We start from the raw sequence: 25,329 nt of genomic DNA, 5'->3' as shown, positions 1-25,329 counted from the left end.
CTTAAGATTCTTACCTGCCTCGCCTACTCTTAGGACTAAGGAGAGATCTGCAGGTGCTGCTGATTTGTATTTTCAATTAAGGTTTGTATCATATAAAATCCTTCTGATCGATTATCTTTCTTTTAACGTTTAAGATTCTTCATGATCCTAATCAAAGTTCGCCTAATTTCTGTTTCTCCGCTTTTGTGCGCCATTTTTGCATTCTATCGTCTTCGGTTGGCCTTTTTTCTCCAATCCTTTTCTTCTCTATTGCTTTAAAATTGAACTCTCTTTCTATGGATTTCCCCCCTCCCTTCTCGGTTGCAGGTTGAGCTCGCTTCTGTTTCAGATCTCCATCACTGCGGTTCCGACGATGGGAGGTTGTCTTCCGAAACCGAAGAAATTATCCGCAGAAATCGCACCATCCGACTATGTCGGAAGCTGTCCCATACTGAGGTTGTACGGTTCGCCGTCGGGAATCCGAACCTCCTACATTCGGATTGCGCTTCTCTTCAAAGCCGTTCCCCTGCAATTCCTTCCTTCCGAACACATTAATCTGTGCTCCTCCGACTCGCCCATTCTGAAATGCGGTTCTGATACCGTATCGGGATCTAATGACACGCTCCTCTGTTACATCGACGCCAAGTTCCCCAACCCACCGCTGCTTCGCGGAATTGGTTCAGGACTTTCAGATTCGTCATACTTGCAGAACCAATCGTTGCAATCGATTGTTTTGGCGGTAACTCTGCAACACAAGAGCATCACGTGGCATCTCGAAAAGCTCGTGAGTTGTGCTGAAGATCTCTGTACACGCGGGGCGTCATCCAGCGTTGGATCATCGATGAGGAACCTGCGAATGGAGGTGAGGAAATTCGGGAGATGCTATTCGCATCTACGGGAGGTGATGCTGGAGCACGCTCAGATGGAGGAAAAGGTCATCTTCCCAGTCTTGGAGAGGGCTGATCGAGGTAACTGGATGTTTAACTTTGTTTGTTATGTTGTCTCGCGTCACACCTTATCATAAAAAATTAAAAAAAAATTAAAAAAATAAAAAAACACCCAATAACGACCCGTTCGTTCGACCTCGACATTGGCGCAGGTCTGTCTGCAGATGCTAACGAGGAACATGCGAGGGATTTACCCATAATGAACGGCATTAAAGAGGCCATCAAGTCCATTGGAGTGCTGGAGGCAGGGAGCCTTGTATACCAAGAAGCCATGTTTGATCTGTTCAACCGACTCAAAACTTTACAGGTTCGTTTCAATCCCATATATAACTTATAATCCACACTTCCACGGGAATTTTAGAAGGTCTCAGTGTCCCACCAATTTTGAATTATGGGTTGGCAATCGAGTGTGATTGTGGCCCAGCGGCCTCGAGCACTAGTATAGTAGGAAGCATGCGTATGGGTGCAGAAATCTAAGATTTCAAGGCACTGAATGGTTGGTTGGTTGGGTTGTTTGGAGCGTTGTTGTGATTATTGGGTTTATTCCAATTCTTAATTTCTAACTCTTTGCCTTGAATTATGGATTGTTAGGAGAATTGCAAGGAACATTTTGAGGAGGAAGAGAGAGAGCTGCTGCCGCTGCTGGTGGCGGCGGGACTCAGCAAAGAGGGACAGGAGAGAATGGTGGAGCAGTGCTTGGATGTAATGGAAGGTACCCACTCTCGTCTGTTTAAGTTTCTGATGGAAGGCCTCCTCCCTAAGGATGCAATGCATTACTTGGACATTCTCATCCGAAATCTTGACAAGGAACGAGCTTCAACCATTCTTCTCAACTTGATGAATGCTTGGAACGAAAGCACGGCGTCCACGCCCCAGAACCCCATTGAAGGCTGCTAAAACCTTGAACGATAGAATTTGCTATTGCTAAGTTCCTCTTTGCTCACTGCGTCAGTGGAAGATCGAACAAGAGTTTGATTAGTGTATCTTTTCTTCCGTGTAGTTTTAGACTTGTAGGCTCACTGCGGTACTGGTGCACTGGCTGAGCTCCAGTATCCATGAAAATTGAAGATGGGTTGATTGGAGGCAAAGACATGTCAACCCGGTCCATTTGTAAATCAAGGCTCAATTCTAAAGTACAACAACAAATAAATATGAAGCATTAGCAAATTCTCAGGTTCTCTGTCTGGTCAAGTTCGTAGGTTCCTCTCATAGGGGATCGGAAATGACGACTGCACCCCCTGTCCGAACACATTACCCGGGTGGGGTGAGGTCGTCATTTCTGTCCTCCCTATGAGAGGAACCTACAAACATGATCGGATAGGGAACCTGAGAGGTGAAAAATTCTTAGCAAATTAGCTTAATTTTAAAGATTTGAAATAGTCTGAAAGAGCATGTACATGTGATGGTTTAAGCTTAGGTCAAGAAATTGATAAGGGGAGGTCAAGGCATTTCATAAATGTGAAGGGACACATAACTTAAGTTGTTAAAAGCTTGAGTTACCCAATAGTCAACCATAGCCCAGCGGACTACAGCCCAAGTTTCTTTGTTGAAACTTCAATGGACTCCAGCCCAAGGCTTGCAACTGGATGAGCTTTCCAAAGAGGTGAGGGAACATATGATTGAATTTTAAGCTTCAAATATGCGACACTTTTTCTCGCGAAAGATTAAATGGAAAAGAAAAAGGACTGAGTTTATCTTCATTCTTCACCTACAGTGAAGATCTCTTCATCCACCGCTGTTATTGCATATCATTTTCTTGGTTGAGGATTTTGTTATGTTCTCGTTAGGGGTGAAACAGGGTCAGGTTTTTTAAAACCCTAGCCCAACCCTGAGTCCTCTTAGCTCAATCTAAGCCCAGCCCGGCCCTAGGTCAGGGTGAGATATCTCAGGCCCAACCCTTCCGGGCTCAGCCCAGCCCAACCCGACCTAACCCTGATTGATCCTGATTAGGCTAGGTTGTCCTGATTGACCCTGAATTTTGCTATGACCTAGTTGGCCATGATTGATCAGATTCATGTGATTGGGTATTAGTTTGTTTCATACTAAATTCATTATTAGACTTTTCTTTGGATTAAAAAACTTAGCCCAATCTTAAAATTTTAAATACTTTTGTTCAATAAATAAAATTTTTTTTTGTGGTAAACCAATAGATAATTAAACACTAAACAATAATTACAAAATGTAATCAATAAATCGTGAAGCATAACTTAACATAGAGCTAGGCCGGACTGGGCTTAGCTCGAGGCCTCAACTTTGGCCTAGCCTGACCCTAACCCCGGAACTGATCAAAAAATTCAACCCTAACCCGCCCTCGGGGTTGAAAAATCCATCCCCGGCCTTGTTCGGGCTCAGGGCGGGCTCGGGCCGGCAGGGGCAAACTTACACCCCTAATTCTCGTGTTCATATCTTGAAGCCAAAGCCTCGTTGGGATATCACAAGCACTTGGTATTCAGACTTCCAACATTGTTTTCATTTGGTCTAGATGCTCTCCTTACTTCAAAGACATTGTCGAAGTCCTATGTTCAGCCTTGACTCTAACCCGTTTGTGGTTATAAATATCGGTATTGGAATACGCCTTGGCCTATGTCAATATTAGGGGTGTCAATTCCAGGCCCGGCCCGCCAAGCCCGATTGAGCCCGCCCGGTTAAAGCCCGGCTCGACTTGACCCGATTACTAAACGTGCGGGCGCCCGACCAGACCGACCAATTCCAAGCCCGACCTAGATCGCCCGGTTATAGCCCGACCTAGCCCGACCCTTTAAGTTATAAACTTCCCCTTCCCTTCCCTCCAATTTTATATTTTATATTTTTTGTTTGTTTCTTTGTTGGTCTTTGACATTTATTGATTAGATACACTTAACGTAGGTGAGATGAGGTTTGGTTTTAGTTTTTAGATCTTACTTTGTTAGATGTGTTTCTATTTGGTGTTGGACTGCTAATTTTTAATTCCCCTCAACTTACTTTGTTAGATGTGTTTCTATTCGGTGTTGTGCTGCTATTATTTTTTCCTCTACTTACTTTGTTAGATGTGCTTCTATTCGGTGTTGTGCTGCTATTTTAGTTGGGATAAGCTTTATTTGACTTTGAGTTGAGGTGTACCGTGACCGCCCAACGATGTGATGGTTTGAACTTAAAATTTGGATTGCATGTCAATTAGTAAGCCCACACCGTTTAGAGTTCAACTTCTCATTAGCCCGTTTTGGACCCGATTTAGACCCGTTTAGCCCGGAATAAGGCTGCCCCGATTAAAGACCAAACTCCGACCGATCGAAATGAAACTGTACCATGCCTGCTTAAGGCAAGCCCGAATGCCTAAACGGTCGGACACAGTGCAGCCTGTAAAATTGGTGAGGCCCGGCTAGGCCCGACCGAGACCGATCGAGCCCGACCAGTTGACACCCCTAGTCAATATCAATATCTATATTTATATCAGGCCATTATTAGAGTATTTTAGAATTTTTATCCTCTCAAGTGCGGTGCATTGCCCAGTGCACCTCACTTGAGCATCCGACAATGGCCATGAGACTGAGAAGATGAAATTTAAAGGTGCATTGCCCAATGCACAGTCGGATGCACAAGTGAGGTGTCTGGACAGTGCACCACACTTGAGAGGATAAAGATCCTACTATTTTGCCTATAATTTTAATAAAAGTCCTTGACTAGTATTGTAGTTGGAAACATTGAATTATCTCATATGTTATAGAACCCAAATAAGAATGAAAACTTACATTTTTTAATGTAAAACTAACATCTACATTTTCACATTGGAAAAAAAAATTTATTTGAATGACTGATTTTGGTAAGTTTACCAAAGTGGCCTTGAACATTGGACAAATAGTACATGGTCTTGATTAGCCTTGTTCCACCACCCTCTACACCCGCCCCCCTTCCGCCCTGCTCCTACCATGGCTGTCTCCGCCAAAACACCTCCCCTGAAGCTCCCCATTGTGCCCTATCCAACCTCAACTTTATGGTTGGTTATGGTTTTTAGTCATCGTACCGAGGGGCTTCCAAACAAGGGAGGTTTTACTTTTTTCTTTGTTTGTGTGCTTGCAGGTGATGCCGACCCAAGTGCTGGTGGCACCGAGATTATCGTCAACTTCGAAGCTCCTGTCGCCGTTCAACCTTTACCATCCCTCTGATGTCGGCGGACGAAGCTTCACTTGCCGATCAGGCAGATCCTTGCAAATTTGTTCGAAAGTAGGGTATGGCAACGCTTCTGGTGGTCTTTTTGCTGTCGATCGAAGCTCCACTCGTCGATCCAGTAGACTTTTGTCGATCCGGCAATTCTGTTTGAAAGTAGGTTGTAGCAGGGTGTCGACACACATGGGCAGTTTGACGTTGGCATGTTCAACACGTATGGGGCCCTCTATTGGCACGCAAGTGTATGCGCTTAATTTTAGTTGTGTCTATAGCTTTTATCTAGGGAAGTGATTGTGTCTCATCCCCTAGTCTGGATGACCCAGTCAATGGCATGTGAGACCGAGTCAATTTCCACTCCTTAGTTTTAGATACTGTAGATCCATACCTTGTGTTTATCATACTCTTTATCTGTTTTATATATCTTGTTTTCTTTTGTTAGGCGTTGGGCGCACATAAATGAATACCCCTCTTTCTACACACAAAAAATAAAAAATAAAAAATCACAACGTAAAAGTCATTCAAATAAATCTCCTCTACATCGCCATGTATGTGCATGCCTACAATACTCAGAGCATTACTATGCACTATCCCATAGTCCTGAATTTTCACAATTCAAATTTACCACTTTGGCAAATTATGTTTGGGCTGAGAATTTACATGTCAATAAGGAATTACTTTAGTCTTTAGGTTCTATATATACACAAAATTTGAGGCCATTGGATTTGCCACGTAGTCAGATATTATGGCCACCACTTTGATAAATTTATCAAGGCAAGCCGTTTTGGAAAGATTTACATTTTAAAAAGTATTCCGTACAATATTTGTCTACTTAAAAATGACAATTAAAATAGGACTGTAACAAGCCGCAACGTTCTAAGAAATGTTGACTTTTGACTAATGGCTATGACTCGGGATTTGAACTTGATTAAAGTTTTGCTTCAGTCTTATTTTGATCCCAATGGTCAAGGACTCAAGGCTGTCTCGATTTCTTTTGCGGTGGATTCTCCCAATAGTCAGGGACTCAGGATACCCTTATGGCCTTATGTTGATCTTTGCCAGTTAACCAAAATAGAGAACAGTTCCTTGGCCGGTTCAACTTCAACCAGCCAAAGGGAAATAGTCTAACCTGCTGGAAAACTACTAGGGTCCAAGCGAGGTCATGTCAGTGACTCTGCGGACGTCACGGAGTAGAAAGAAAGTTTGTGTCAGGTCATAAGTAAGCCGCCAGCACATGCTGCTGTGATTGCCCTTTTTGGTTCTAAGCATCCTTTTGATGTGTCCCGACACCCGTATCCAGTGCACAAGACTCCCGTGTTTAACAGGGTTTGGGGAAGGTAAAATATATGTAGTCTTATCCCTATTTTCAAAGAGACTGTTTTCACAAGTGAACACTTGACCAACATGCCAAGCATGACCTTCGTGTCTCGACACCCGATCCACACCAAATCTCCACCATAGCACCAATTTGGCAATATAAAATCGTGACGTCCATTTGACAATATGACGATTAGCAATTTGGGGATTTGGCGATATAGTGTCATGGCATCAATTTGATGATAGTATAAATTAGCGATTTGGGGATATAGCGCAATGACGACAATTCGGTGATTTGGTATCATGACAATGATTTGGCAATATGGCACCATGCTAGGGATTTTCTTTTCTTCTATACGTTGATATAAATTGATATTGGTCACGGCCGTAGCATCATTGTGTCGTGATGCTATCTAGTGATGATATCAATTTTTACTAATACTTTATTATTTTTAATTAGGGCATGCAAGAGATCTCTATTTGGTCGCATGGTCTCTGCACAAGCGTCTAGGCCAATGGGGGAGCACGTCTGGGTATCTACCTAGGGGACTGAGGCATCATTTCATGGTACCCTATGAGAAAGCATAGGACACACCACCAAGTAGAGATCTTTTTCCCTATTAATTTTTATCAGAATCAGCTGAGACCGATACTTAAATCTATTGTGCTGAATTAAAATAAAAATAAAAAAAAATGAAAAAGAATTGATAAACCGTAAGAGAGTGGAGGGGAAGGAAGAGATAGTCAAATAATGCAATGGGAGAGAAAATGAGTAGAATCCATGTGTCGGCCTAAGGGATGTATAGCTCTCACTTTATTTACGTAAGATTCACTGGACTCCAAATTAAGGGTGGCAAAAGTGAATCTAAAACGAAAATCGAAACTGAAATCAATTATTTAAAGTCGGATCGAATTAAACCAAAACAAATCGGTTCAGTTTTGATTTTGAATGTTAAACTTTTTGTTTGATTTAATTGTAAAGATAAATCGTAAACTAATGAACCAAATAGAAACCAAAACAAAATCTTGATTGGGACCAATCCAAAACCATTACACAGTAAAACTCTTAGATTTCAAAAGTGACTATCTTGTCTCTTTGGTTCTTCCTTTCTCAATCATGATGGAATTGAGATGGTATGGTGTTTGTGAACAATCAGATATGATGAATTTTTACTGAATGAATTTATTTAATAGTTTAGAATGTTTTGAAGTTTATAGTTTACATCCTGTTTGATCCCTATAGATTTAGCTTTCTAGTGTGTTTCTATAGTATTAAATATGTTAATTGTAGTTTAAAACATTTAATAAGGTTTTCCAATGATTTTGTATATTTCATCTTCCTCAATGTGAATTTGATTCAAATTGAAACTAATTTAAACCGAATAACCAAATTGGAGTCGAACCAAAACCAAATAAAAATAGGATGATCGAAACCAAATATTAATTACTTTTGGTTTTAAAAATTGGAATGGAGTAGATTTGATTAAGATTCAATTAATATAATTATATCTATTACATCATAAACTAAATCAAAACCAATCCACCAAACTGATAAACACCATTGATCCAACAAAAAAAAAGTCCAAGGAACATGGAACAATATCTTTATGAGATCTATCGCAAATAGATTCATCATTTATGTAGATGGAGAAGCACATGGGGAGGGAGATAAAATTTCAAATCAATTCAAAAAAAAAAACAGACCACCAAGATGATTGAGATCAGCCCAGGCTCCGCTGGCGGTAAATAAAAAAATATAAATTAAAAATAACAAAATAATAGGTTAGGTCGTTGGAAAGGTCCGTTTGGACTTCACAAAAGAATAAGAATTCGTCAATTAATAGATATCCCAATTCGGTGAAAAAAAGGTAAGGCTGTACATTATGGGGAAATTATCTCCTCTAGTTTCCTGTTCGTAGGGGTGTCAATACTCAACCCGAACTGGCCCGAACGAGCCCGAGTCACACAGGACCGAACTCTTAATGGTTCGGTTCGGTTTGTGGATCCAAAAAAGCAAACGGTTTGGTTTGGTTTGGTTTGGGCTAGCCCTACAGTGCATCGGTAGCTCGAACCGTTAGGCCCGAACCCAAACCGAACCAACCTAACCCGATAAATGAGTAAATCAGTAAATGTCTAATGCCCCATTGCCCCCTAAATGTGTTGTGATAGTTTCTCACTTTATCTCATATCCTTTGTTAGTGATTACCCAACCAATTGTATCCATAGGCCATAGGACATAGGATACAAAGATGCATTGTATTTGAAATATTTTATATACTTAAAAGAGAAAGAAATGAAAAATTAACACTAACCAGACCTTACTAGTTATATAAAACCAGTACCAAACCGATATCAACCCGTTATCATAAATCGAAACCGACACAAAACCAAATCGCACCGAAATCGAAACCGCACCGAAACCGAATATTTCTTAATGGTTTGGTTTCGGTTTCTATAAAAGTCACACCGAAACCGAAAAGCTCGAACTGAAACCAACCTGAACCGGCCCGTTGACACCCCTACCTGTTCGATCCAGGTCCCAGTCCATCTAATAAGGAGGGGTGGATCCACTCGGACAGAGTGTTTGAGCAGGGGTAGGGTGGTTATTACACCCCCTTGTCAGGGAGACTGGGGAACTGGATTGGATAGAAAATTAGAGAAGATAAAGATTTGTATATTAGGACCCCCTTCAGATCTTACAGTGGCAGGAATCTCGTACACTGGTACGCCTTTATAATAGATATTTCAACTGCCAAGTCCCCTCTCATAAAATAAAATAAAAAAATTTCTAAGATCCCCCGTCCACGGCTACACGTACGTCATGTACGGTGGGGGTTGGGTCTAAATATTTTAGGGTTGCAAATTACAAATGGTCCTCCCCCACTCTTTTTTGTTTTGTTGGTATAATGGTACTCCACTCAGGTTTGGAAGTCAAGATTCTCTCCACCCCACCCCACCTCACCTCACCTCACCTCACCTCACCTCACCTCACCCCACCTCTTATTGGGTTCTACTCTTTGTTGTAGCACTCTTTCCTCCTCACACGTTGTTATGACCAGTAACCAGAGTTGACATTTAACCTTTTTCCTAATGGAATTTTTTTATTGATAGTCATCAGAGTTTAAAGTAAGGCGAAAGGAGGCACACCGTCCATGTGGGTAGTAGATCTGAACTCATTCATGTGCGATATAAATTAATAGGTGGTGTCAATGGGAGCACCGAATGAGTATCATACAAAAGAGATGGGGGTTTGTTTCAAAAGAGGAAAAGAGAGGTAGACCCAGTGGGCATTAACTTACGATACATCAACGATGTGCAAATCTTCTTCTTAAAATAATTTATAAATTTTTTTTTTTCATATAACATATTTTTTTAATGAGGATAAATATTGTCATTTTACATGTGCATTCAAATCTCCAACAAAAATGATTGGAGGTTTCAACAAATCATTCAGATTCATGATAAGATTAAATTGACATGAGGTAAGTTTGATGTTTTGGGGAAAACGATATATAGGATAAATATGCAAAAACAATGATAACTTTTAATAAAGATATGGAGAAAATTTTCCTTCACCACATCATTCTAGGATTTACAAACCCTTATAAGTGTTTTATATGTTCCTCAAAATACCCTCCACGCGCATCTGAAACCTGCATTTTCATTCACTGTTGCTTAAGAAAACCTTGATCGATGAAATATTAATAAGTCTCTTTCAAATTTTTTTAAAAAAAACCTCTTTTAATTTACATCTAGCTTACAAAAATTTTTAGAATTTTCCTCTCTCTCAACCATGGCAAAACACTTGACACCCCACCTACCTTAGTTTTCTCTTTTTTTTTTAGGTAGAAACTTTAGTTTTCTCTTAATGTATAATTTGGATTGAGCTAGATTTCAGATACATTAGGGACCATGAGATCTACATGTACACCAAATTAAAGTAGGTTGATAAGTGGGACCAATGTATGGCCTATATAAAGCATCTCCTTTTGCCAAGCCTACCAAAACAGGCTTTCTACTTTCCTAATCTGAATTATGAACTGAAATGGTGGACCTCTTAAATGTACCATTCACCAAGGTATCACTATCATCTTACTAAAGTAAATAGTAAAAAGGTGAGTGAGTAATTAATTACATCAAAACCTGCATATGCACCTAGATTAAGTTACTTCTTTTTTAATTAAAAGAACCTAATTAAGCAATGCTAGGAGGACCCTAGGCTCAGCTACCTAACAGATACACCCCACCCTACCGAAATTTCATTGCTTTTTTTAACACAAATTTTTAATTTCATGAGGCCTAATCTAATTTGGGGGTTCTGTTAGGTAGATGATCTTCAAATCAGAAAAAAAAAAAAAAAAAAAAGGATTCTTTACAATACATGAAGAGTAGTTGATAAGATGACAGGTCGTGAAGGCTCGCAGCCTCACAAAGAGTATATAGTGAGGATATTTTCTTTCTCCAAAGCAATCTTATCAATTTGGGTATCAATGTCTGAGAGTTTATGGTTTATGCTTGCAGATTAAAAAATGGAGTTGTAAATAAAAACTCAATATTTTTTTTTTAGATTTCTGATCTCTGTCATCTGTTGAAAGATCAAAAGGAAATCTTATCAATATTATATATGAAGGATAGGAATCAAATATACTTAGAAGATGAGAAGAATTTCAATCATGTTGATTCATATGGGAGAAGACTTATATCATTGAATAAGGAGAGAAAGACAGAGAGCTTTTGGGAGACCATAGTTTTAGATATTGATATCAGATTAGCCGTATCAGTTGATTCGCATCGATATTGATAGAGATCGATGTTGTTCAATATGTATTAATATTTGTTAAAATAAACACCAAAGAAACACGAACAAAAACAAAAAGAGAGCAAGATGACATAAAGATTTAGTATGGTTCACACATAAGTACAATTTTCTACGTCTATGATCGTAACTAAAGATGTTTCATGATGTAATGAAAGAAAGTTACAATGGGAAGATCTTTCAAGAACACCCAAAACAGCTGCTCTCTCTTCTCAAAACTCTAACACAAAAAACTTCAAATCTTACTTACTTTACAACAAGACGGGTAAAAAATATAAGTACTCTTCCATCGGATTGATCCATCGGCCCAAGCCCTCCTCTACCACCATAGATCTCAAAAAAGTCTCATTCGAATCGCCACAAAAAAACGATGAAACTGGTCAATCATCGAAACGGGTACAAGAATTCAAAACAAATATAACAATATCGTATCAGTATCAAAGGGGAACCCGATATCAGATCTGATACCGCCAACTAAATCCTTGTGTGAGGGGGTGTGTACATGCGGTTGTGTGAGTACCTTTTTACCTATAAGAAAAAGCTTAAAGAAACCACCCTAAGGCCTACACATGGATTCCTATTTCTTTATCAAGTCAAAGAGGACCATTTGAGACATTCCCTCCACTCCATGGTCGAATACAAATTCCACCCCCACTTCATTCTCGATGATTCATCTCTCCCACTATAGCAGCCTGGAGAGGTGAAACAATTCCTCCCTCTTCTTCTTCCTTGCAGGTTTTGATTCAGCCGTAAAGGAAGATGCTTGGGAAAAAAATGGAGTCAGTTAAGAAGCTAGCCAAGAAAGTAAAGGTGATTGGTAGCAGACGCCAATCCTCACACTATGAGAGCTTGCCCAGCGAGATCGACGAGTCTTCTACGGCGACAATTCCGATCGGATTCTTGGCGCTTTACGTCGGAGAGGAACGACAGAGGTTTTTGGTGCCAACCAATTTCCTCTCCCACCCTCTGTTCAAGATCTTAATGGAGAAGACCTACAACGAGTTTGGGTTTGCGCAGAGAAATGGGTTGGTGGTTCCTTGCAGCGTTTCTACTTTCCAAGAGGTAATTGATGCAATTGAGTGCTGCCATGGACAGTTCGATCTTGGGAAGTTGGTTGAAGAGTTCTTTTAGATTCTAATGTAGGAGAAATTAAGAAGCAATTTTGACCACCAGAGATGTAAGTAATCAGATATTGTAATCTGTAGCTATTAGGTTTTTTTGTTTTTTGTATTCCAAGCAATGGGATTTGAAATAGGTAGGACATGTACTATAGATTTAGTTCTAAAAGAGTGTTGGGTTGAAATCATAGATGAGGATGTTATAGATGAAACTATCTATTGAGCATTTTTTTTTTGTTTTAGACTTTTGAAGGAGATGGAAGATCAAATACAAAGGAATTGAGCTTTTTTTTCAAATTCATCCCTAGTGGACTTGCTTGGTGTGGCTCTGTTTTGAGTCCCCTGGATGGACCATTTCTATTTGAAGGGGATGAAAGATCAAATACAGAGGTATTGAGCCATTTTTCCAAAGCCATCTTTTATTCCCCTGTCAAGTAGTAGTCACCCATTGAAAAAAGGGGGCTAAATTCACTTGGGTACCTAGCATTGAAGTTTCGCTTTGGGTGGAGTACCTCATGTTTGACCGAGTTTTCCTCCACCCATGGTGAAAGGGATACTATTCATTGAGGGGCGGGAGCATGGTTTGTAATCTTGGATGGGATCGGCTGATATCGGTCGGATCGGATCAGTACCGATTGAGGCCAATCCCTAGACTAGATCGATCCAACAAGCTTTAACTGAATCATTTTTTGGATCGTCCAATTCGGTTGGATTGGTCGATCCGATCCGATACATGCCAGTTTTTTGGGTTTTAAAACCCATATTTATTCTTGATCCCGAGTCTTTTAAGCTGTGATTCATAGATTTAGGGTTTCAAATCTGTGAAAAAAAGGATGATCTTACCATTTTTTACTAGAGAATTGATTAAGAAAATATTTTATTTCATTTAAACAGTGATTTGCTTAAGGTGTTTAAGGATTTAGCCTCAAATCCGGGAGTGAAAATGGGGGGTTCTTACGGTTTTGGACTAAGAATCTATTATGGGAAGATTTCATTCCCTAAAATGGCGTTTAAATTTGTTTAAGGTTGTTAAGGATATAGCTCAAATTCTCTAACATTGATTCCATCCCACTAAACTTGGAGATTTTTAGATAATGGCGTAGTGGGTGAGATTGATGAAGGGGTAAAAGATAAGCTCAAAAATAGGGTTAGAGCAGTGATTACCGTTTTTTCGGTCTTCTTTTTTTATTTTTTTAATATTTGTTTTACCGATACAGTAACCGATCCCATAAAACCTTGATTTTGGTCATTTTTGATCGATTTAGAACAATTATGACCGATCCGTATCGGTATCGACCTTGACCGATCTTGAGTCCGATATCAGGATTACGAACCTTGGGTGGGAGAGGGTGGGAATGAGCATCAGGAGGGTATTTTAGAACATACAAAAACCCTAGGAGGAGTTTATGAACCCTAGGATGGTGGTTGAACCCTCCTCTATGGGTGGAGGAAAACTTTGTACTTTCATAAATATTATTTTTGAAGTTCCTCACATTTTATAAAAAATCGAGTTTTCCCTCAGCCACTATGAAGGGGAATCCCTTGACCGTAGCTTTCGGATGGATTGGTCTTCACTTCAAGCAATTCAATTAGTCCAAGTCTGCAGCAATTGGTAATAGGAGATAAGAAATTGATGGTTGTAGGCTCACTCACCTGATGCTCTTCTTCTTTGTGATGACCTCGTTAAAGCAAATAGATATTTGTTTGAGCTAAGAAAACAGTAGCTCTTTCTCCTCTTATTTCCTCTTCCACGGTAATAAGGGGCATGCAACATCCTCTACTTTCATAGCAATAGATCTTTCTTCCTCCCAGAAGAAGCAGCATTAACTAGAAGTGGACCTTCTAAATCAACTGCTCCCGCAGCCTGTCGTCCTGTTAGAGTCAATGCTAGATAAGCCAGTGCCCCAGACCTAGAGTCGCTAATCGGGAACCTTACTTGCTGCCAAAGTCACTATTTGATTATACAAAATGTTTATCTATGCTATAATCTCATGTGATAATTGAGTTGGCCACATCTGGATCCGATTCCTTTACTTACTCTCGCTCGAGCAAGGCGTTCGGGCAGGGGTAAGGTGGTACATTCCACCTTGCTTGTGTTTGGGGGCGCACACGACAGTAAGGGCAAACAGAAGTAGAACCATCGAATCGTACCACATCTACTGGATCTATTGTGCTCTTAGATTCACCCCCTTCCCTCTATCATAAAAAGGAGAGCTACGTTCATCTCTTCCGGATCCCACTTTTTGGGGAGAGGGTATCACACAACAGTGGGAGGGGATATGTTCGACCATTTGTACATAGGGGATGTTTTAGGACCTTAGGATGATTGCTGAACCTTTCCCGTGCAATGAAGGAAAACGGTCTCTTTTTATAAGTATTGAGAAAAAGAACATTGCCTGGTCACGTGACTCTAGTGCATCAAAATACCGCCTTGCCCCTAGTGAAAACTTGCCACATGAGTAATATAAGGTCCCTACTTAAATCAGATTCTTTTAGTTCATAAGAGATTAGATAGAACCAAATTAATGAATCGTCCTTATCATAAAAAATTTAAAAAAAATTTTTAAAAAAATAAAAAAATAATGAATCGTCCCAATCTTTCTTGCCATCAATTATCAAAATTCAGAAAGAATTAAGCGAGGGGACACATGGTAAGTTACAAGGGCCCCACACTTTAAACGATGATGCTTCCCCCACTCATGTCCCTCCCACATCATACATCCCTCCTCATATTAACGTACAGAGTATTGTAACCGTACTATCTCTTGATCAAAATATATGAAAATGCCACGTGGCAAACACAGATGATCGTATAGAAAAGGATTCTTGACTGCCAATGCAGGGAAACCATTCTATATATTTACTTAAAGGGTAATAATTATAAGGATGTTACATAAGGACAATAAAAAGAAACCAATTAAGAAGTTTGGTCAAATTAAATAAATAAAAAGCTAAACAAAAGGATTGTAATTTGGACGAAGAAGACAAAACTAAAAAAAAAAAAAAAGGGTTGTGTTTGTTGTCAATTTTTCGTTTAACGCCAAGCAGATGCGACGGTTGGCATAGGACCCATCCACCCCTAACAGATCCTTCCTGCCTCTAACTTAATGGTGAATCTCGGACTCTCCGGGGCTAGTCACATGGAATCCACTGTAGGACCCATAAGAGGAGTGGATTCCATGTGACTGGCCCTGGAGGGCCTTGGGCGGTACTTATATAACGATATGATCCGCGCTCTAAAATGGAATAATTCACTTCCTCTTTGGGTTCATAAATAATTTTCTAAAATACCCCTTAAGATCCCATTTCCTTGGCTACCAGCCTTATAGTGGGAACATTCCTGCTACTAGTGTATCATTGAAATTCTGTCCCACTTTGAGGTACCTTCTCTTTTTCATAATATCATGTGGCAAAAGAGCATACCCAGTACATGAGAATCCCGCCCCTACGGAGTCTGAGAATGGTCATAATAGTATGTTTTGTGTACGAATCCTTTACCCTTTTCATTTTTACCCATTATCCCTAGCGTCCGTTACTTTCTTGAATTTTTATCTGTTGCTGTAATTGCAACGCTGTTGTGCGCATCATGTGGCACAACAGCGGCCATGTGTGCACAACGGGCCCCACTTTGCACACATGGCCGCTGCTGCGTCGAACGATGTGCGCTGCTAGCAACAGATAAAGGTCCTTCTTTCTTCTGTCTATGGAGGCCTGAGCTCTAACTACCATCAGACACCAACAGTCGCACACACCATCATTAGCCACAGCAACAACACCACGACGGTCAACTCTTCCACCCGAAATGATATATTCTTCGGTACCTTTTACCCACCACTCCCTCGACATACCATCACCAGCGAGAGTTGAGCTCGCCTCCAGGGAGCCCAGCACACCCAGGGATTAGACTGTGTCGCACACATCCCTAGGAGTGCACCAAGATATGTGCAGCACAGCCCCACCCTCGGATGCCCCCTGGGTGCTGAGCTCCCTGGAGAGGAGAGCTCTATCGTTGCTTTTGCGCCATTTCTGCGCCATTGGAGTCTGAAAAGGAAGAGGGGAATTAAGGCCATATCCCCCACATTATAGACAGCCAATGGCAGAAGATAAATCCAGTACTTCATAATCCAGGGAAAAAGAGAGTGGCAAAAGAGATAAAATGATAAACTTCGAGGCAATTTATTGAATAAGTGGCCATAGACATCCTAATTCTACTTATCTCAACGAATTATGATCAAGAGGGAGTGGGGTGGGGGGACTTCGAAAAAGGTCGAGCAAAACATTAACGTGATTCAAGCTCTCTGAATCTGCAATCCAAGAGCAGCCGATCTAAACAAAGACCGAAATGCAAACCATTCCGATTCAAAATCTAACCTTAGGTCATGGGTAACTAAATCTTTGACATTTTTAACTGTTACAAACCAGACAAATCGAAAAAACCAAACAGAAATGATATACAACAAATGACAGAAACTTTACTAGATTATATCCGAAACTCAATTTTCATTCATGGCGGATCTGCTGTCACTGGTTCGAGTTCTTTTAAAATGCTCAATATTTCCAAATGGATCCACCGACCATTTGGAAAAGGGAGGATTTATCTCATCTCAATCAGGATTTTAGTAATTGGTATACCTACCGGTCCGCATCGGCTGGATCGGCTCTATTTTCATAAAAAAAAATAGTTTTCTTCCATTTTTAATCCTATCTGTACCGATCCATCGATACGGAATCGGTCAGAGATTAGTATAGGTCTCCATCGATACCAATACAAATCTACAGTGGGAGATGAGTCACTCACTACTTGGTCGCATGGTCTCTATACAAGCGTCTGACTCAGAAGCAGAGGTATCATTTCACGGTGCCCTATGAGAAGGCGTAGGAAACACCACAAAGTAGAGATCTTTTTCCCAAAAAGAATATTAAAAAAAAAAATAAAAATTGCCTCTAGATATAAGAGTCTTTGACCAAAAAAACATATCATCACCCGAGTTGATGGCGCTTTCCTTTGTCTCTTACATCTCCTTAATTAATTGACCATCATTAATAGGTCATAATGACTGCAGTTTTACCCTATTTTTACCGAGACATTCTTTCCAGACTCAAACCCAATCACAATGGAACAACCTTACCATTGCACCAGACTCACCCGCTTTATCACTTGTAACCACAACATGAGATATAAATATAAGTGGACCCCGCACAACAGGTGTGCAAGAATCCTATTCACAGTATCTTTCAATTCATAAATTTGATAACTATTTTCAAACCATGTATGCCTCTAGTTCAATGAAATGCAACTAATTGGTTCACATTTGTAGACTTGGTTGTGATTATACCTAATAATGTTAGCCATGCAACACTTCAATTTTCATGGGTTTGTGTATTTTTCTTGCCCGGTCAATGAAATCTTTCCATAAGACAGTTAGGTTAGGAATCTTCCAATATTGTCTTGCCTCATAAGTAAACGTTGGACTGTTCATCACATAGTGAAAACATTTAATTGCGTCTCCACAGATTAGTCATCAGATCCATACAAAAAAATATCTAACCGGTATTGCACACATTTATTGCAGCGTGTGGAAAAGCTGCTACTAAACTTGGCCGGGTCGCAAACTCGCAATGGACTCAAATTCCTCAGAATAGAGGGTCCGGTCGTGTCCCCTCTCACAAAGAGTTGGAAAAATCATAAATCCCCCCACTCATTAATTAATGCCTTGAAACTCCCACCCTCTCACATACACGCTATACACAGCTTACACGGTCGTGTTTGAAAACTTTTCCCTATATATAAATAAAAGAAATTTTTATTAATAGACAAATCGATCGTAGAGAAGAAGGGGGAGAGACCAGTGCTGGCAGTGGGAGTGCTCCGCTCAACCATTTCAGTTTGCTCTACACGATTGTGAAAATTGAATATTACAAAGTAAGTTCTGCACACATCTCTTCTTTTGAACTTATAATATACAAGAAAACTTCAATTTGAAGATGTAAAACAATGAAAAAGAGACCCTAAAAAGAGTCTAGTCTGTTTTTATTTTCAATATTATCCAATGTTTTGAAAATACTATCTATAAGGCCTAATAAACTGAGACTAGAGCTCTAGGTCCTCTTGCCTTAGTATATTCATAAACTTCTACAATACAATGGATGAGGATATATTCATAAATTGAAGCTAGATAGGGGGCTTTGTAGTTAAAGATGTTTTAATTTGACTCTCAGTTCCTTGCCCATGATTAGTTTTAATTGGTGCAATGAGTGATATCAGAAAACTGCATAACCAAGACAAGTGGAGGAGATTATTTTCTTTCTCCCCCAAAACCCCCAAACCCCCAACTCCCAACCCCCACCTTTTATGCAGTTCTAGTCATAGTCACAAGATCCTACCTGATTATCAAAATATTAACTCACCATATAAGCTTGGATTTGCTGTGCAATTTCTTTTTCTGGTGAGTGATCTCTATATTATTTTTCTGTCCTTTCGTTAATTTCAGCTGAACAAGATCATTCACAGTAAGTCTCTTGCACCTGTTTAGTTCCCATATAGAATAAAAATCCTCTGCTGTGCCGCAGGATGTGCACCACATCCTGCAGTACAGCAGAGGATCCTGGTCCTTCCCATATATGCCAATATCATTGTCTCTGAAACCTTCTAATTCTTGCTTCTTTTTTTGCCATATATAGGTGTAAATACATGCCAACCCACATACCTGTCTGCCTTCCTTCCCTGGAAAGCTTCCATCTTCTGCAAGCATTGGCTGAGCTGTAGTGTGCTTCTATATATAAAGTTCTGGGGAAAGAAGGTTTCTATTAAAAAAGAAAAAAAAAGGATTGCTTCCTGATCACTAAAGCAGTATAGACAGATAAAATGGATCAGAAATTGATTGAAGTGGCCAGGAATGGAGATATAGACGCTTTATACACATTACTTAGGGAGGATCCTTTCATTCTTGAGAATGTCGAAAAGATTCCATTTACTAATACTCCTTTAGATTGGGCTGTGTTAGCTGGTCATACCTGTCTTGTGGAGGAAATTATAAATTTGAAGCCTTCTTTCATTTTGAAGCTAAACGAAGATGGATTCAGCCCCCTGCACCTAGCTTCAATATCTGGGCACTTAGAGATTGTGAAGGTGTTCTTGAAAAAAGAAAGTGGATGCCGCCTAGACAAACTAAAGGAAGCCATGAATGTTGATGGTAGTCTTTGTAACTTGAAAGGCAGAGAGAAGAGGACTCCTCTTCATTGTGCAGCTATTGCTGGTCACATTGATGTTTTGGAAGTATTGCTCCTCAATTGCCCAAACTCTATCAAAGTTTTAACTGCTAGAAAGGAGACTGCTCTTCATCTGGCTTTGAAATTTGGTACAGTCGAAGCCTTCAAAGTATTGGTGAGTTGGCTCAAAAAGCATTGGCACATCGACATTCTAAGTTGGAAAGACAATGAAGGAAACACTGTCTTGCACCTTGCTACCTCAAGAGGACAATATGAGGCAAAACCACACCCTTTTGTAGACCCCCCTTTTTTTTTCTTTTTTTTTTTCCCCCTTGTGTGTGTGTGCTTCTATTTTATTTTTACTAACACCATTTTATTGCATTCTCCATTTATATACAGATAGTAAAGCTACTTTTATGTGGTAGTGGACTCTATGTTAGGAAGGCTATCCAAGTAAATGCAAAGAACACCCAAGAGTTGACAGCATTGGATCTCGTAATGCATTTTCCAAGTGCTCAAGCAGACCAAGAAAGAATGAGAAGTATCCTTTGCAGTGTAGGAGCTAATAGAGGTGAAGACATTATTGGGAGCGAAGAAGTAGCAGCAAAAACTTCTATACTTGAAATGGGTGTTTAATAAGTCAAAAATTAAATCTCTGTATAGGCATTTCAGATTGAATGTGGACAAGGATACTCCAAGTGATACACGTAATGCGTTGTTGGTGGTAATTGTTGTAATTGTCACAGCAACTTATCAAACGGGACTCAATCCCCCTGGGGGTTATTGGGGGAATGACTCCGATGGCCATTCCGCGGGACAGCCAATTTGGTATACAAAAGCCTCAGTTACATACACTTTGGTGATGCTGTTTAACGTTACAGGGTTTCTTCTATCAGTGATCCTAGTTTTCAACCTCACAGTAGGATTCCCTTTGCGTGGTCCACTCCTACTAGCTCTAGTCTGTATGTTGTTTACTTATTCATGGTCAACACCAATAGGTTATAATGGTCCAAATGTTGCTGATTATTTTGATTATTTTACTCCATCAGACCTGTGGTCTCAGAATCTGATGTTTTGGCTTCCGGTTGTCTTGGTAGTAATAATCTGGGCCATGACGGCAAACTGGATGGAGCAGATTTGGTGGAAGCTTTTGCAACTTACTGGCTTTGTTTAGGATTAAGTGAGGCTCTTTATTGGTATAATATCTATTTGTATTTATGGTTGAAAAACTATTTATGAGAGAAAATTATTTGTGTCACAAATATAGAATGAGCAACGAGTTTTGGTAATACCAATGTGCAGAGTAAATTTTATTTTGTCACTTTTGATTCTTCTATTTCTTTTCGTAATTTCATCAAAAATGTGAGATGCATCATTGTCTTCAAAAAAGCCTAATTGTGCTCAACATCATCTCCTACTCGACGACCATCTATAGAACAAAACTCGCAAGATCTTTCTCACGAGTCACAACTAATGGAGGCTTCCAATAAGGAAGTTTATAGATACATCGTTGCGCATTTCAACCAAGACAAGAACCACCTCCACCAATACCAAATATGCAGAATAATTCAAGAGATCGTTTGATTCAACCATACGAAGCCTGAGATATAGGCGTTCAAAAGTTTTAAAATTAACCTCTGGTGAGTCAAGCCTAGCTGAATTCAAAAATAGAACAAACCTGGTCCAAACTAGAACCCGCTATGGCGACAAGAGTGGTGTTGCGGTACAATGCAAGGGAGAGGGTTTTTCCGCAAGAAGAGGAGAATGGGAGATGTGAGGTTTTTGTCGCATGCTTAAATTGACTTTCACCATTAAATATTGGAATTGTACACATGGCTGGCTGCTAGGGGTGCAAGTTTGGTTCTCATGGCTCGAGCCCGCCCTAAGCCTGAACAAGGCTTGGGTTGAGATACCTCGGCCCTAAGGGCGGGTCAGGTTTGGAACCTTGTGTCAGGACTGGTCCGGGTTAGGGTTGAGGCCTCGGGCTGAGCCCGGCCCAGCCCAACCTGACCCTGTCTTCTACTTCTTCTTTCTCAGCCCATGGCCAACCAAGGTCAGCCCAGTCCAACCCTAAGGGCAGGTCAGGGTTGGATTTTTCTGACCCTGAGTCAGGGTCCGATCGGGCCTAAACCTAACTAAGGGGATTCAAGGTTGGGTTGGGGTTTTAGAAGGCCCGGCCCAACCCAGCGCTGTTGCAGCTGGCAGCCCTACTGGCTGCAGAAGAAGTGCCAAGTACGGGTAGCAGAAACGTTCCTGCTATTTATCCATCACAATAGTTGAGACAAATGCAGCATTTACTTTCAAAGGAGCCTATCCACAATTGTAGACTTGGTTGTGATGATACCTAAAATGTTAGCCATGCATTTCTTTAACTTTCATGGCCTCCTCTTTCCAGTCTATGAAATTTTCACATGATTAAGACTGCTAGGAATCAACCAATAATGTTATTACATTACCAATAATGCAAGGCAGCATAAGTGCTCTCTCTCTCTCTCTCTCTCTCTCTCTCTCTCTCTCTCTCTATATATATATATATATATGGAAGAAGAGAGATTTTTTTTCACAGAGAATTTATTGGAAAGAAGTGGGAGTGCTCCGCTTAACCATTTCAGTTTGCTCCACCCAATAGTGAAAACTGAATATTACAAAGTAAGTTCTTTACATATCTCTTCTACTTTGGTTGTGCAATTTCTTTTTCTGTAATCCCAACTGTTTTCTCTTTCCTATATTTTAAATCCCATCTTCAGCTGCCTGAGGTTTCTTTAAATTTTAACTGTATAATCATGTATTCTGGAATCAGTGATCTCTATATTATTTTCTGTTGTTTTGTTAAATTCACCAGGAGTTTGGGATTTGGGTTCGGTTTCGACATTTCAGCTGAACAAGATCATTCCCTGAAAGTCTCTGTTTCACCTGTTTGGTTCCCATAAATGTCAATATCTTTGTCTCTGAAACCTTCTAATTCTTGCTTCTTTTTTTTCATATATATATATATATATATATAGGTCTAAATACATGCCAAACCTTGAACCTGCCTGCCTTGAAGCTTCCATCTCCTTCAAGCATTGGCTCTGTTGTAGGATTGCTATATATAAAGATCTTAATTAAAGAGGGGAAAGAAGGTTTCTGTCCAAAAAAAAAGGAGGGAAATAAGAGTTGCTTCATGATCACCAAAGCAGCATAGACAGATATAATGGATCAGAAATTGATTGAAGTGGCTAGGAATGGAGATATAGACGGTTTATATGCATTACTTAGGGAGGATCCTTTCATCCTTGAGAATGTTGAAAAGATTCCATTTACTAATACTCCTTTACATTGGGCTGTGTTAGCTGGTCATACCTGTCTTGTGGAGGAAATTATAAATTTGAAGCCTTCTTTCATTTTGAAGCTAAACGAAGCCGGATTCAGCCCCATGCACCTAGCTTCAATATCTGGACACTTAGAGATTGTGAAGGTGTTCTTGAAAGAAGGAAGTGGAAGCCGCCTAGAGAAACTAAAGGAAGCCATGAATGTTGATGGTAGTCTTTGTAACTTGAAAGGCAGAGAGAAGAGGACTCCTCTTCATTGTGCAGCAATTTCTGGTCACATTGATGTTTTGGAAGTATTGCTCCTCAATTGCCCAAACTCCATCAAAGCTTTAACTGTTAGAAAAGAGACTGTTCTTCATCTGGCTCTGAAATTTGGTCAAGTCGAAGCCTTCAAAGTATTGGTAAATTGGCTCAAAAAGCATTGGCACAACGACATCTTAAGTTGGAAAGACCATGAAGGCAATATTGTCTTGCACCTTGCTACCTCAAGAGGACAATATGAGGCAAAACCACACCCTCCCTCGATCTTGTAGATGTTTTTTTTTTTGTTTCCTTTTCTTTCTGTGTGTGTGTTTTTTTTATATTTTATTTTTACTAGCTAACTTCATTTTATTGCATTTTCGGTTTATATACAGATAGTAAAGCTACTTTTACAGAGTAGTGGCTTCTTTGTTAGAAACGCTATCCAAGTAAATGAGAGGAACACCGATGGGTTGACAGCATTGGATCTCTTAATGCATCTTCCAAGTGATCAAGCAGACCAAGAAAGAATGAGAAGTATGTTATGCAGTGTAGGAGCTAAGAGAGGCCAAGACATTATTGGGAAGAAGGAAGTAGTAGCAGGAAAAACTTCTGTACTAAAATGGGTACTGTCTAAGTCATCAAAAATCAAATCTCTGTTTAGGTATTTCATGAGATTGAAGGTGGATAGGGATACTCCAAGTGAAACGCGAAATGCGCTGTTGGTGGTAATTGTTCTAATTGTCACAGCAACTTATCAAACAGGACTCAATCCCCCTGGTGGCTACTGGCAGGATGACTACTTTGTTTCTGAAGACAGCACCACCAACTTCAATCATGGGGTAGTCTCCCATTTCGCGGGACAGCCAATTTGGTCTACCAAAGAGCCAGAAATATACAATTTGGTGATGTTGTTTAACTTTGCAGGGTTTCTACTATCAGTGGTTCTGGTTTTCAACCTCACAGTAGGATTCCCATTGCGTGGTCCACTCCTAGTAGCTCTATTCTCTATGTTGCTCACTTATTCATGGTCAACACCAATTTTTTATAATGGTCCAGGTGGTGAATATTATAATTATCTTACTACATCAACCTGGGTTGGTAATATGATGTTATGGGTTCCAATTTTGTTGGTGATAATCATCTGGGCCATGGCTGCAAACTGGACTGGGCAGATCTGGTGGAAGCTCTTGCGACTTACTGGCCTTGTCAGGGATTAACTAAATCGATCTATTCACCACTTAGTGGCTCTTGCAACATAACGGCGGGCCTCATCCTTCTCACTCTCTTTCCACTTTCGTTAGATACCCAAAGCAAGAAAAAAACACAAGGCAGGAACGAGAAACAGAACTGAAGCAGCAGCGCAGAGAGGGAGAGAGAGATGGTGCAGATGAGAAGATGAAGAAGTATAAGAGAATGAAAAGGATGAAGCGATTGAAATGCAGATCTATTTGACGGTTCTTTGAGACTCTAATCTTCTTCCATTGTTCAAATTGATCTAATAAAAAAATTGTGGGTTATGAAACTCATGACTGAATTGGGTGAAGAAGGTGTCTTTTCTTCTGTCTGTACGTTGTATTCCGACTAAATTTATCCGCTTTGACCATCTCTCTCTCTCTCTCTCTCTCCCCCCCCCCCCCTCTCCTTCCCATCGAAGCGTCATAATTTAACTTGACGAGCAGAGGAGGGGGCGCTGGGCTAACTCGACTGAGTTCGGATTCAGCAAAATAGAGGTTGCCACTTGAGACGAGTAAGCCATTCAAAATTCCCCATATGCTCTAATTGCTATATTGCAAACTTCCATAGGCGTTAAAGCTGATCTGTTATTCAAGGATTCCATTCCTAGCTCTCCACATATACCAACAAACAAAGGAGCAGAGACTAATGATTGGCCGACTATCTTTCTTGTTTTTCAGTTGCAGTTCCCTCCATTTTAGAATCCAATCCACTAAACTTGGAGCACCACACGATTGGATGTTGATGGTTAAGGGGAACCCAAACCATACCGTGCGGGCAAAGGGACATTCAACCGAGATATGATCAGCTGATTCTGGAAAAGCTCCACACCTGTGGCAGTGAGGATCAATGGGAATTTGTCGATAATGCAAGCCTTCACCCGTGGCCAAACCAGCTGCACAAGCCTTTCAAAGGAAGGTCTTAATTTTGGGAGGGTGGTAATACTCCATATTGTTGGAACAAACACCAACCAAAACATGAACAAAAAACGAAAATAGAGCAAGATGACAAGGAGA

At 40.2% G+C, this 25,329-nt stretch overlaps 3 protein-coding genes across 3 annotated transcripts; all 3 read left to right on the top strand.

Annotated features, from left to right (window-relative positions):
* The first annotated feature begins 313 nt into the window (after positions 1 to 313).
* Positions 314 to 1,828, top strand: LOC122645009. The gene is made up of 3 exons (XM_043838366.1): positions 314 to 947; positions 1,079 to 1,233; positions 1,518 to 1,828. The coding sequence occupies exons 1-3, from the start codon at positions 353 to 355 to the stop codon at positions 1,821 to 1,823; spliced, it is 1,056 nt and encodes a 351-aa protein (XP_043694301.1). The 5' UTR covers positions 314 to 352; the 3' UTR covers positions 1,824 to 1,828.
* A 10,092-nt stretch (positions 1,829 to 11,920) lies between these two features.
* LOC122672386 (auxin-responsive protein SAUR21) lies at positions 11,921 to 12,458 on the top strand. Its single transcript, XM_043869871.1, has one exon. It carries the CDS (start codon positions 11,959 to 11,961, stop codon positions 12,328 to 12,330), a length of 372 nt encoding a protein of 123 aa, XP_043725806.1. The 5' UTR covers positions 11,921 to 11,958; the 3' UTR covers positions 12,331 to 12,458.
* A 6,686-nt stretch (positions 12,459 to 19,144) lies between these two features.
* Positions 19,145 to 24,297, top strand: LOC122638784 (ankyrin repeat-containing protein BDA1-like). Its single transcript, XM_043831653.1, has 2 exons — positions 19,145 to 19,803; positions 23,473 to 24,297. The coding sequence occupies exons 1-2, from the start codon at positions 19,183 to 19,185 to the stop codon at positions 24,295 to 24,297; spliced, it is 1,446 nt and encodes a 481-aa protein (XP_043687588.1). The 5' UTR covers positions 19,145 to 19,182.
* Positions 24,298 to 25,329: the final 1,032 nt, after the last annotated feature.

The sequence above is a fragment of the Telopea speciosissima genome, chromosome 1 (assembly GCF_018873765.1).
Source record: "Telopea speciosissima isolate NSW1024214 ecotype Mountain lineage chromosome 1, Tspe_v1, whole genome shotgun sequence".
NCBI lineage: Eukaryota > Viridiplantae > Streptophyta > Magnoliopsida > Proteales > Proteaceae > Telopea > Telopea speciosissima.
This window is presented reverse-complemented; position numbering and strand designations above follow the sequence as displayed.

Coding starts and splice junctions, on each gene's coding strand:
- LOC122672386 (XM_043869871.1), top strand. CDS start 11,959: ATGCTTGGGAAAAAAATGGAGTCAGTTAAGAAGCTAGCCAAGAAAGTA.
- LOC122645009 (XM_043838366.1), top strand. CDS start 353: ATGGGAGGTTGTCTTCCGAAACCGAAGAAATTATCCGCAGAAATCGCA. Junction 948..1,078: donor CTTGGAGAGGGCTGATCGAG/GTAACTGGATGT, acceptor ACATTGGCGCAG/GTCTGTCTGCAGATGCTAAC. Junction 1,234..1,517: donor ACCGACTCAAAACTTTACAG/GTTCGTTTCAAT, acceptor ATGGATTGTTAG/GAGAATTGCAAGGAACATTT.
- LOC122638784 (XM_043831653.1), top strand. CDS start 19,183: ATGGATCAGAAATTGATTGAAGTGGCCAGGAATGGAGATATAGACGCT. Junction 19,804..23,472: donor CCTCAAGAGGACAATATGAG/GCAAAACCACAC, acceptor GTTTATATACAG/ATAGTAAAGCTACTTTTACA.